At 35.2% G+C, this 12891-nt stretch overlaps 2 protein-coding genes across 3 annotated transcripts in view; both read left to right on the forward strand.

Moving 5' to 3' along the window:
* The first annotated feature begins 2174 nt into the window (after window positions 1–2174).
* Window positions 2175–4514, forward strand: LOC113783705 (tabersonine 16-hydroxylase 1-like). Its single transcript, XM_027329913.1, has 2 exons — window positions 2175–3068; window positions 3774–4514. The coding sequence occupies exons 1-2, from the start codon at window positions 2175–2177 to the stop codon at window positions 4404–4406; spliced, it is 1527 nt and encodes a 508-aa protein (XP_027185714.1). The 3' UTR covers window positions 4407–4514.
* A 5110-nt stretch (window positions 4515–9624) lies between these two features.
* Window positions 9625–12891, forward strand: part of LOC113781975 (tabersonine 16-hydroxylase 2-like) — a 13145-nt gene continuing 9878 nt past the window's right edge. Inside the window, exons 1-2 of one of the 2 annotated variants that reach the window (XM_027327877.1) lie at window positions 9625–10540; window positions 11601–12413. In XM_027327877.1, the coding sequence (XP_027183678.1) occupies window positions 9641–10540; window positions 11601–12233 (1533 nt within the window). In that variant the 5' untranslated portion in view covers window positions 9625–9640 and the 3' untranslated portion in view covers window positions 12234–12413. Of the gene's footprint in view, window positions 10541–11600; window positions 12414–12891 lie in introns of those variants that run through there. The other variant, XM_027327878.1, reaches the window with a different exon arrangement.

Raw genomic sequence — 12891 nt, forward strand, 5'->3', positions numbered from 1 at the left:
TCCAGGATATTTAGTAAAAAGCACTTATATGCAACTGTGATGAATGCATTTCTGGTTAAACAAGTTTGTATCTTTCAAATCCTAATTTCTTAGATGCTTCATCTGGGATACGGGTAATTTGATTAATTTGGTAAAATAATATTTTTGTTAATTTAGTAAAAGAATGTATTTAGAAATATTTATATTTTATAATTATTAATGTATTGTTCAGGTCAGATACAGGTCGAAAACCTATATTCTGTATCCGACCCACTTTTTTGTTAGAATAAATGGGTACGGGTCCAGGTCTGAGTGCCGAAATTATTTCTCAACCCATACTCGAAAAAAATTACCGGATCCGAGCCAAGTTTGGATCCAAACCTGACTCGTTGACAGCCTTATCTAGACTCCTATGACGTAGTACTAAATACTAAGTAAATAAAACCCAAATCCTAGACTCCTATCATTTGTAAACTTAATTGCCAATGTATAGCAGTCTTTAAATCCGATTACTAGATGTGAATATTTACATATAGTGTCCATGCATGAAGCCCAATTACAAAGTTTTTTTTTTCTTTTTCCCCTTCAATATGTCACAAAATTAAGAAAGAACTGACCTCCAGACTTTGTTCAGCTGCTAATGGAAAGGATAAGAAAGCTTTCATTGAACAAAAGATAGGCATGTTTCATGCCTTGAATAAAGAGCATAAGAAATTACCCAATTGGTATGATCACTTTTTATCTTTCTGATTCATGAAATTATGCCATTCCCCCCAAGGATTACATGGAAATGGTATGAAAATATGATATCCCAAATGCGAAGTTAGGTATAATGATAGATGGACTAAAAAATAAGGAATATAGAGAGAGAGCAGTAGTGAAGCCTAGACCCCGGAGTATACAAGTGCGGTAAACTTCAATACAATAAAATTTTCTATAAAACAAAAACTATAATAAAAAAAGAACAAAAGTGTAAAAACAATAAAACTACAAAATTCTGAGATCATGTCTAAACCAAGATGAGAGTTGAGAGTTTTCTCTTCTTACTTCTTGTAAGTTTGTGCTACAATCTATCGTCTTAGTTTTATCTTAAACACCTGGTTGAATTTCAACTTGTTGCTTTCTCTATTTTTGCTTCCTGTTTCTAAAGCTTTCTGGCATTTTTTCTGCCTTTTATTTTGTTTTAACTACCCTTGAATTTTTCTTTATGTCGGTTTTACACCCCTAAAAATTATGACTCTGTTTGGATCCTTTAGTTTTTCAAAAACTAGTTTTTCAAATACTATGGCCTTGTTTGGCAAGTAAGTTTTTGACCAAGTTTGTCTACTCCAAGTTTTTTAACAACTTTAGGCCCCGTTTAGTAAGTGAGTTTTTTGGATATTTGTTTAAAACTTTACTGTAACTTACTGTAGAAGTTTTTAAAAAAAATTTTGAAGTGTATAAATTTTTGAATATTTTGAAGTATATAGTTTAAAAATTTTGAAAATTTTTTTGAGGTTACTATAGTTAAAGTTTTTAAAAAACTTGTAGCAGATAAACTTGTCAAAAAACTTGGGTTCCAAACAGGGCCCTAGTTTTACTGGGATGATGAATGTGTGTACCGATAATGGATAGAGAGATTTAGTGAGAGAGTTTTATTTAAATTGGATTTCTTTGGTTTTGATGGATTACGTAATTGCACTTATTTAATAAATGGATATAACTGAGTAATCCATTTATTTAAAGTTAACTGTACAAGATTGAAGTATATCTACCCAATTGTTTGTACGTGGGTATGGATAGATTTAGTTAGGTGGGCATGTTTTGACGACTCTAATTACAAGTCAACATAAAATAAACCTTAAGACATTTCGACTAAATCAACCGATGAAGACAGAGCACTAGGGTCTGAAAGAGCGAATCACAAGAGCTTTTGAAAATCCCCAGTCAATTCTAAGACGCCAATACTTGGCTTGCAAGTAATATCAGTCGGAAAACATTGACTTGATTTTGCTAAAAATGGAACTCCAGTTATCTGGTAATTCTAAGCCGCCAATACTTGGCTTGCAAGTAATATAATATCAGTTGAAAAACATTTGACTTGATGATGCTAAAATAGGAGTTCCAATTGTCTTTGCCTACCAAATTGTAGTATAAAAATAGACACTTCGCTAAGCAAACAACATCCCATTGCAGTCTTCTCCCTCCAGCCTGCAATGGAGGTCATTCTTTTCCTTTTGGCTTTCCTACTCTTTTATTTCATGGTAGCCAAAATTCTTAAAAGCTCCTCGGGAAAAAACTCAAGATTGAGGCTTCCCCCGGGGCCTAATCCACTGCCTATCATAGGAAATATGCATCAACTTTTTGGCTCCCCATTCCATCACTTGCTCAGAGACTTGGCCAAAAAATATGGACCGTTGATGCACCTAAAGCTTGGTGAAACTCCTACCATCATTGTCACATCCCCTGAAATGGCCAAAGAGATTTATAGAACAAACGATGTCATATTTGCTTCAAGACCCTCTCATCGTGTCACATTCAAGATTTTTTCCTACAATCATAACGATATTATCTTTTCTCCCTATGGAAATTATTGGAGACAACTTCGGAAGATTTGCACCATGGAAGTTCTTAGTCCAAAACGGGTGCAAACTTTCAAAGCAATTAGGGAAGATGAAGTTTCTGATCTCATCAAATCGATCTCTTTGCAAAAGGGATCGAGTATCAATCTAAGCAGAAGGATTTTCTCTCTCACTTATAGCATCACAAGCCTGGCAGCCTTTGGGAAAAGAAACAAAGACATAGAAAGATTCTTGCACTTTGTCGATGAACTCAATGGGCTGGCATCTTTGTTCTGCTTAGCTGACATGTATCCTTCAGTCAAGTTTCTTCAATTGACGAGTACAGTTAGGTCAAGTTATGAGAAAATACACAAGCAAGTAGACGAAATACTTGAAAATATTCTCGACGAGCATAAAGGAAAAATCCAAGAATCAAAACAGGAAGGTGAAGAAGGCAAGGAGGATCTTGTCGATGTTCTTCTCAATATTCAGAAACGTGGGGACTTCGAGCCTCAACTAACTGATACAAACATCAAAGCTGTTATCCTGGTAAGCGAAACTCAAACTCGCTAGGTTTTTAAGCTTTGCACCTTGACAAAATTTTGTAATTGTTTCTAGGATTAAAGGGACAAAACATGTATATTATTGATTTATCTGTTCAATTTTGGGGATGGTGATGATTTGGGATCTGTTAACCTTTTAGGGAGTTGAGATACCCTTTAATAAACAAATTTTGACAGTATTAGTTTCAAGTTTGAACCTCTTCCCTAGGATTGAACATGAGACTTAACAGTGGCGGGTTATGTGAACAAAATTATGATTTTCTTAGCTAGCCGACAAATTGGTCCTATTTCTTGGTACTAAATTTAGTTCTGTTGTGATAGAATGATTGTTATACAGATTAGCAGTCTCAAAGTTGAATTCTATTCAATTCAGATCAGTTCATGTAATTTTTATAACTTTTGGTATAAATGTATAGATACAACTTGGATGTAAATTTAACCTTGTCAACTCATACGACTAAGTTGGCTATTAGACCAAATATATGGTATGTAATTACGCTCGATTTTGGTGCAAGAGAACATCCGAGATTTCTTTTTTTTTTTTTTTTCCAAATTAAGCAATTCAAAATAATCCAATGCCACTTAATTTGAAGTTATTTTGGTCAAACATCAGACAATGAATTAATTTAGATATCTGAAAGAAAGAAAAAATTGTAGTTTTCATTGATATACGTTCCTATTCATGTTTCAGGACGTTTTCAGTGCTGGCAGTGAGACTACATCAACAGCCATCGAGTGGGCAATTTCTGAAATGGTTAAAAACCCAGAAATAATAAACAGGGCACAATGTGAGGTAAGAAGTTTATATAATGACAAAGGAAATGTTGATGAATCACGCCTTCATGAGCTCGAATATTTGCACGCAATCATCAAAGAGACCTTGAGACTACATCCAAATGCTCCACTTTTGTTGCCAAGAGAATGCACTGAAGAATGCAGAATCAATGGTTATGACATACCAGCCAAGGCACAAGTAATTGTGAATGCATGGGCAATTGGTAGAGATCCATTATACTGGAGTGAAGCTGAGAAATTCAATCCTTCGCGATTTCTTGATTCTAAAATTGATTATAAAAGCAATAACTTTGAATACATCCCATTTGGTGCTGGAAGAAGGATTTGTCCAGGCATATCATTTTCTCAAGCAGTAGTTCAGCTGGTACTTGCACAACTGTTGTTCCACTTTGATTGGAAGCTCCCTGGTGACCTGAAACCAGAAGAACTAGACATGACTGATAACCTTGGCGTGACAATTAGGAGAAAAAATGATCTCCACTTGATTCCAATTCCTTATCTTGGTTCTTGTTTAATAAAGGATGACTAGGCTTTACAGGGATGCCTAAATTATGCTAATACTCGTCATCCCGTCTATGATACTACTTTATAATTTTACCTTGATTATGTACCTAAAATAAAGATTTTATGAACTTTATTACTTTCTGTACTCTAAAATCTGCCATGCACCTGCCTCACTTCACAGTGCTTGCCAACGGATCTTCTGTCCCACACCCTATGCCATTCTCTGTCCCACTTTTTATTATATTACAATTTCTCCTACGTAAATATCATGTTTTAGTTCTTTTTTGTTTCTTTAAGTTCCAATAACTATTTACTGAGTATTACAAAAAATTTAACAAACTCAAAAAATCAAAATTGATAAAAAATGAGATTTTTTATGAATTTTTTGCTGTATTTTTTAATTTTCTACTATATATATTGCTTTTTTGAAGCTGTTGTATTTATTTAACCAGACTAGTGCTAGTTGATGAGACTTACTTCGGAAACAAAAAAAGTAAAGTCAAAAAAATTTGAAGTATTCTCTCAATTCTAATAAAATGTAATAGGATCAAGTATGAGTTTGCAATCAGAGCATATATGGATAAAACTTATAAAGGGGTTTCGAAAAATAAGTAATTTCTGCTGGGCCTTTATCCTTTTTGTAGGTTCAGTAGGATTCTTATTGGTTGGAATTTCCAGTTATCTTGGTAGAAATTTGATATCTTTTTTTCCGTCTCAACAAATCGTTTTTTTTTCCACAAGGGATCGTCATGTCTTTCTACGGAATCGCAGGTCTCTTTATTAGCTCCTATTTGTGGTGAACAATTTCCTGGAATGTAGGCAATGGTTATGATCGATTCGATAGAAAGGAAGGCATAGTATGTATTTTTCGTTGGGGATTTCCTAGAAAAAATCGTCGCATATTCCTAAAATTCCTTATAAAAGATATTCAGTCCATTCGAATAGAAGTTGAAGAGGATATTTTTGCACGCCATGTCCTTTATATGAAAATTCGAGGCCAGGGGACCATTCCCTTAACTCGTACTGATGAAAATTTGACTCCACGAGAAATTGAACTAAAGGCTGCTGAATTGGCCTATTTCTTGCGTGTATCAATTGACGTATTTTGAGAAATGCGTAGAAAAATAGATGCTTTTTCAACAAGAGGGAAAAATGCAAGAATTTTTTTTCCTATACATAACTTAAGTGTGAAGTCCCGTTGCAAGAATGGCATAGGGTGTGGGACAGAAGATCCGTTGCGGTGATGTTTGGCATACTCCGTGAACTTTACTAAGACATTACTGTTCTGTTAGTGATACTTTTAATCTCAGTTTTTCCTTTTTTTTTATGTGTGCAATTTATTTACAGAAAAAGAAACGTAAATCGGATCACATCTGCCATCGTATAAGTTACATCTCTCATTTTGTTTCTTATGCAGAAAAGTGGTATTTCCTTTTAGACCGATCAAAGAATGACGATTTATGGCCTCCATTCTTAGTTTCCAGCCTTTTCTTGAAGAAGACAGATATTCTTTGCAAAGATATCCTTGACTGAAACAGGTTGATGAAATGCATTAGAGAGAGAGAGAACAAACAGATTGAGCATGGAAAAAAACTCAAAAGAGACAGAGTAGGCGAGGAGAGAAACAATGGAGTGACACGAGCATCAAAGGATTTTGGTGCCTGAATTTACGTAAGAAGGAAAAAAGAGTTTTCGGCCTGAACATTTGTCACGCTTCTCTACTCCCAAAATATCATCTGATTATTGAGCATGAATTAATTTAATTGTCACCATTGTTTCCTAGTATATAAAAAGGCCCTCCTAAACCAATAAAACCATAAAAAGATCTGGTTAGAGTACCGATTGTCACCGTTGTCATTTGGTTCTTTAGTCTTTGTCAATTGTCAATTCTTTAGAGTACTGATTGTCAATTCTCAATCTTTTCAGATTCGTTTGCCAGATTTGAAATTTTATAAAAATTTAGATTTTGTCTCCCCTCAATTTTCAAAAATACCCTTATCTGTTGATATTAACCTCTTATCATTTGAAAACTAGTCACCTCTAAACAACTAATTTCTTTCTTTGAAATATCCCTTCTGTGGTCCAATCGTTTCAAAACTATTACTAATTGAGATATATTTAGTTACTACTTGAATAAGAAAAATTATAGGAAGCAGAACAAAAATCTAAAAAAGAATTTTTTTTAATTTGATTTTAAGTATACAATCTTGTCCAATTCCTTTCGCACTGACACTTGGTCCTGACTCCACCGTTGAATGCGGCACTACGCTTCTAGACTCCCATGATGCAGTACTAAATATAGCAAAAAAAATGCAGCATTATCTTTTTATCTCACATACATCACATTTAAAAAGTGTTACAGTATTTTTAAAAAAAAATTATCCCAAATAATCTCCTATCCAAACACACTCTAGAGTTTTGCAAGGTGAAGTCGCACAATTAGAAAATTTTGATGGGGTTTTAAAGAGGTACAGAGCAATTGTAGGGGCGACACGACCACAAACGACGGAATCATAGGCTATTTTCTATTAGACACCACCTCTTCATTAGTTTTACTGTATTCTTTCTTTTTTCTTTCTCACTTATTTTTAGAATTGACAGATAAACTAAATTATTCGATACTCGAATTGAGTTCGATTTGATAAGAATTCGTTCATGTATAATCCGCTAACTAGTCAAGCCAAATTTAAATAGTATTTTATGTTCGATAAATCATAAAATTTTCTTGAAAATAGGACAAATCGATTAAAGTAACGGGGTATGGTTTTATTATTATTATTTTTTAGCAAACCCCCATATATGGAGTAGAATGTCAGTCCAAATTTTATTAAACACCCAAGAAAGGTACAAGCATGAGTAGGGCTAGGCCTGACCTCATCAGAATGCAACAAATAATAATAATAAAATAAAAATAAAAATAAATAAGGAGCAGTGCTCCTTTACATTATATGCCCTAGTAAAAGGTACCTGCAAACTATCTAGAAACGAAGCTGCCTTTACAGCCAGCGGCAGCTCAAAAACTGAAGAAAAAATCTTATTGTAGGTAAATCAAGCGCTGCAAGTTTATCAGAAGCAGAGTTTGCCTCGCAAAAAACAAGAACAATAGATGCCTTGCCTGCAGAAAGGAATCTCCTCACCCATAGAAGATTACATAATACCCACGTTGCCAACGCATCGGAATTTGTCAACAAAATCAAAATCTATTAGGTCTTGTCCCAGAAAATCGATAAACGAGAATAATAGGGGTTATTGACAATTCAATAATGACAATAATAGAACAAATAAATCAAACAGAGAAAAACACCAAATTTATGTGATTCGGTCAAACTGATCTACGTCCACGGATGAATGAGTAGTAGATTTACTATAACAGAAAAAGAGTACAAAGGAGAGAATACAAGAACCAGAAAATAATTTCTAAACTCAAAAGGCACTTAAAACTAAAAGCACAAAAGATTCTAAATAGCACTAAATGCTTAATGGCCCAAAAACTCATGACTTGCTCTTTTGATTTGATGTCTAACCAAAACTCCTCTCTTATACAGGGGTGTGGGCTCCCTAAAACTCTCTTAAACTGGTCTATATGACACTTGGGTTAGTGTCTTTAACACACTTAAACTAAGTTAAACCCACTATATTTATAACAACCACAATAAGGAGAGGTTTCTTTGTTAAATTTTCGATATGGGATAAAAAACACTTAACAAAACCTAGGAATCGAATTCAACAATGGAGGTATGCTTGATCAGTCGACAGTTGGTGCAAATCACCACCATGATGATACATAATTATTGGAGAAACACAACCCGGAAATAAAATATGAATAACCGTGATGAGTGACCCTCCACGGCTCCACCCTCCATGCCCTCTTTATTTAAGAACCTTTTGCTTGGATATCACATCCGCTGAAATCAGATCTTTAATTTGTTTGGTCTTGGTTTTTTAATCCCCCTGGTTACACCAATTCGCATATCAAGTTTCCAGGCAAATTGTAAATAATAGGCTGGCTTCTTGACGGTCCTAAAGATGAAATGACACGTGGACATTTCCATTGTTAAATCACCAAATTAAGGAGGTGCACTAGAGACAAAGAGCTATTGAATGTTGACCAATTCATATATGCTCTTGAAATTATAAATGCCAAATTTTTTTTTCTTCTAATAGAATTACAAGCAAACTAAAACAAAGTAAAACAAACTAATTACAACTCGACAATAATAGTACCTTGAAGAAGTGGAAGGAGAAGAGGACATGTACCTTGAAGAAACAACTCTTGATTTAGGCCTTTTTGGGTTGTCAATACCATTATTATCCTTCTCAGAAGGCAGCAGTGGAGGTCTTCTTTGGTGAGTTGGAGTCTCATCTCGAGAAATTGTTTTGGGGTTTTGTGGGCCAGTTGTTGAAGCTGCTCCTCCTCCACCAGAAACAGCAGCCACCATCATCACACACAAACATATACACACAGTTCAGACACCAGATACTCAAACTTTCACCCTTCACATTGTCTTTTCACACCAAAATGTGACTTATCGACAAGCCTATTTTGCTTCTCCATGGCACAAAAACCCTGTAAGAAGATCACGAAATCCCAGCATAACTCAAAATCCCACAATGGGTTTTTGCAAGATTCCACATTTTCTCAAGATTTCTGCAGAGATGAGCTGATACAATGCAGGTTCTTTTTTTCTAATCTAGACCAAGAAAGCTATGGAAAATGAAAAAAAGGGGTAATTTTTCCAGCAAACACAGTGACGTTCCTTGGAGTGAGACAGAGAGAGAGAGAGGGGTAGAAGGAGAGTTGGTGAAAGGTGAGATTTGGGGGCATGGAAACTTGGTACTACAATGGTAAGGAGGAGTGAGGAGGGGCGGGTTGTGGCAGTGGGTGGGGTGGGCTATTTCGTGGCGGTTTTGCGTTTTGTGAGCCTCTGGAGAGACGTTACGCTAACCCAAGGCAAATTATGCTTATTCAACAGAGGATTTTTCTAATGACGAGTGAATTTCACTTTTATTATTTAAACAAAATGAGTTTCTATTTTATTGTTTAAGATAGGGTACACGAGTATTTTAACCACGCATGACTGCTTCTTCTTTTTTTTTTATAAATTTTTGGGGTCTATTTTGTGTGCTTTTGTAGGTGCAGATAGGGAATACTCAACTAAATACGTGGTGCAGATAGCTTCATCAGCATCTATAAAAATCAATATTATGCTTCAGTAAGCAAATAACACCCAAGTTCCACATTTCTGGCTTCAGTCTTCAATGGAGGTTATCCTTTTCCTCATTGCCTTCCTTCTTTTCTATTTCTTGGCAGTCAAAATTCTCAAAAGGCCCTCAGAGAAAAACTCAAGATTAAGGCTTCCCCCAGGGCCTAACCCACTGCCTATCATAGGAAACATTCATCAACTCTTTGGTTCCCAGATCCATCACTTGCTCAGAGACTTGGCCAATATTTATGGACCATTGATGCACCTAAAGATTGGTGAAACTCCAACCATCATCGTCACTTCCCCAGAACTGGCCAAGGAGATCTATAAAACAAACGACATCATCTTTGCCTCGAGACCCTCTCATGGTCTCCTATTCAAGATTTTTTCTTTTAATTATGCTGATTTGATCTTTTCTCCCTACGGAAAATATTGGAGAGAATTACGCAAAATCTGCACCATGGAACTTCTCAGTCCAAAACGCGTGCAAACTTTCAAAGCAATTAGAGAAGATGAAGTCTTCAGTCTCATTAAATCGATTTCTTCTCAGAAGGGGTCGACTATCAATCTAAGCAGAACCGTTGCCTCTCTCAGTTACAGCATCACGAGCCGCGCAGCATTTGGGAAAAGGAACAAAGACACAGAAAGATTCAAAGAAACTCAGGATGAACTCAATAAACTGTCATCAGAGTTCAGTTTAGCTGACATGTTTCCTTCAGTCAAGTTGCTTGAGTTGATGAGCATATCTAGACTTAGGATTGAGAAAGTACACAGGCAAGTTAATGGAATACTTGAAAGTATTATCAATGAGCATAAAGGGAAAATGCAAGAGTCGGCAAAACAGGAAGGCGGAGAAGGCAAGGAGGATGATCTTGTTGATGTTCTTCTCAAAATTCAGAAACGTGGGGACTTTGAACCTCAGCTAACTGATACAAACGTCAGAGCAGTTATCCTTGTAAGTAAAACTCACTACTATTCTTTTAAGCTTTGCAACTCAGACAGAAAAAAAAAAAAATCTGTAATTAGGATTCAATTAACCTCAACTAACTGCATCTAGTTTTGTTTACTTTTTGTTGATTGCGAATTGTAATGAGTTGAGATCTAGTAATTAGTATAACCAAATTTTGACAGCACTCGTTTGAAGTTTGAACGTTTTTCCTAAAATAGAACATGAGACTTAGTGGTAGCCAGTTTCGTAAACTAATTATTACTCCTTAACTAGCTGACAAATTAATGAACAATCCAGAAAAGGAAAAGAAAGGGGAAAAAAACATCAAAGTGGGCTTCTGACTTTGCTAAAGAAACTAATCAGCACCAAATGATTTCACAAAGTAGTAAGCTTGGGTTGCGTTTAATAAAACTGAAATCTAAATTTATTAAGTTAGTGAATTGTTAAGTACTAAATTTGATACATTTGAGTATATATCACATTAAGTGATAAGTGAACAGTTTATTACTTATTTTTTGGAGCAAATTTTGCTTAGAAAATTCATTGCTATTTAATGAATTCAGATATTCTAGTTTGGTTATCAAAATATATTAAAATCTGAACTTATTGAATTTAAATATTGAATTGAATTATTAAATAGGGTTTTAAAGTTGTTGGGATAGGCCTATATCCAACGCGAGCCTGTGAGTATCCTAAAACTATATGGTCAATTATGAGTAAACAATATACTATTAATACAGGATTTAACAAGACTCAAATGGCCCCATATTACGATAACCTAATTGTTTGTGCCCTAACCAAACTATTGAAAGGAAAATCCGGAATCAAACCCCAATTCATGACAAACAGGCAAACGAAAAGAGACAAAAAGTTCAACCCCATTGACTTTTACCTCTCAGTATAAAAATCATTCTGTCGTTTACCCTTTTTTGGCTTTTCGTAAGAGTAAAATATTCATATATTGCTTTCAATTTATTTGAGTCAAGCAGCAGATGATCAATTAACCGAGAGATTTGAAAGTAGAAGTTGTAAACTTCATGGATATGCGTCTCTCTGTATGTTTCAGGATATTTTCAGTGCTGGCAGCGAGACTTCATCAACAGCCATGGAGTGGGCAATTGGTGAAATGATTAAAAATCCGGAAATTATGAAAAGGGCACAACATGAGGTGAGAAGTATATACAATGACAAAGGGAATGTTGATGAATCACGCCTTCATGAGCTCAAATACTTGCATGCAATCATTAAAGAAACTCTGAGGCTTCACCCAAGTGCTCCACTATTGTTGCCAAGAGAATGTGGTCAGCAATGCGAAATCAATGGTTATGACATACCAGCCAAGGCAGACATAATCGTTAATGCATGGGCAATCGGAAGAGATCCCAAATATTGGATTGAAGCAGAGAAATTTAATCCTTCGCGATTTCTTGATTCGGAAATTGATTACAGAGGGAATAATTTTGAGTACATCCCATTTGGCGCTGGAAGAAGGATTTGTCCCGGCATATCATTTTCTCAAGCAGTGATTGAGTTGGCACTTGCACAGTTGTTGTTCCATTTTGATTGGAAGCTCCCTGGTGAACTTAAGCCAGAAGAATTTGACATGACTGAGAACCTTGGTGTGACAATCAGACCAAAAATTGATATCCAGTTGATTCCAATTGCTTACGGTGGATCTTGTTTGAGAAAGGATAATTAAACTGTCATTTCTAGTGCCAGTTTAACTTGATATTAGAGCAGTGATGCAATCCAATTGTGCTGGTTGTTTTTATTTGCATGATATTTCCCCTACTATTATTCCCTTCCCTCTATATGTTTGTATCATATCATTTATACTTGCATTTCATATAGATCATTTAGTCCATTTGTTTGTTTAGATTAGGAGAGTCATCCTTCGAATATAGAAAATGAACGAGTATGACTTTTTAACATTACTACGTTATTACCCCTCTATAAAAAAAAAAATTAAGCCACGAATCTTAAAATTGGAGCTCGTCTTCGACTTGTCACGCATCATGATGGGGTCAAGCTTGAGATTCTTCACTATTTTTCAATAATTTTGCCAATTTAGTCAATTCTACTCCGACCAGTCACAATTCTGGCACAATAGGAAAAAATCAGATCTCCAGTCCGTCAACTTGGGCCTAAGCACCGTGTTCACATAAAACCAGACAACTCTTATACGTACCATTGTGCACAAAAAAAAAAATGCATGTAAGGGTATTTCTGATCGAAAAGGCATCGGTACTTCACTAAATTGTACTATATTGTTTGAAGAGTTTTGCAAAATGAATAAATTAATTAATTAATTAGTTGATTTTAGTAAAGTAGGGAAGGAATTTGACTTAAACGGTTCC

The sequence above is a fragment of the Coffea eugenioides genome, chromosome 9, assembly GCF_003713205.1.
Source record: "Coffea eugenioides isolate CCC68of chromosome 9, Ceug_1.0, whole genome shotgun sequence".
NCBI lineage: Eukaryota > Viridiplantae > Streptophyta > Magnoliopsida > Gentianales > Rubiaceae > Coffea > Coffea eugenioides.

What these genes read in the sequence shown, in the direction of transcription:
- LOC113783705 (XM_027329913.1), top strand. Translation starts at nt 2,175, where the DNA reads ATGGAGGTCATTCTTTTCCTTTTGGCTTTCCTACTCTTTTATTTCATG. An exon ending in ACATCAAAGCTGTTATCCTG is followed by an intron (nt 3,069 to 3,773) that starts GTAAGCGAAACT and finishes TTCATGTTTCAG; the next exon opens with GACGTTTTCAGTGCTGGCAG.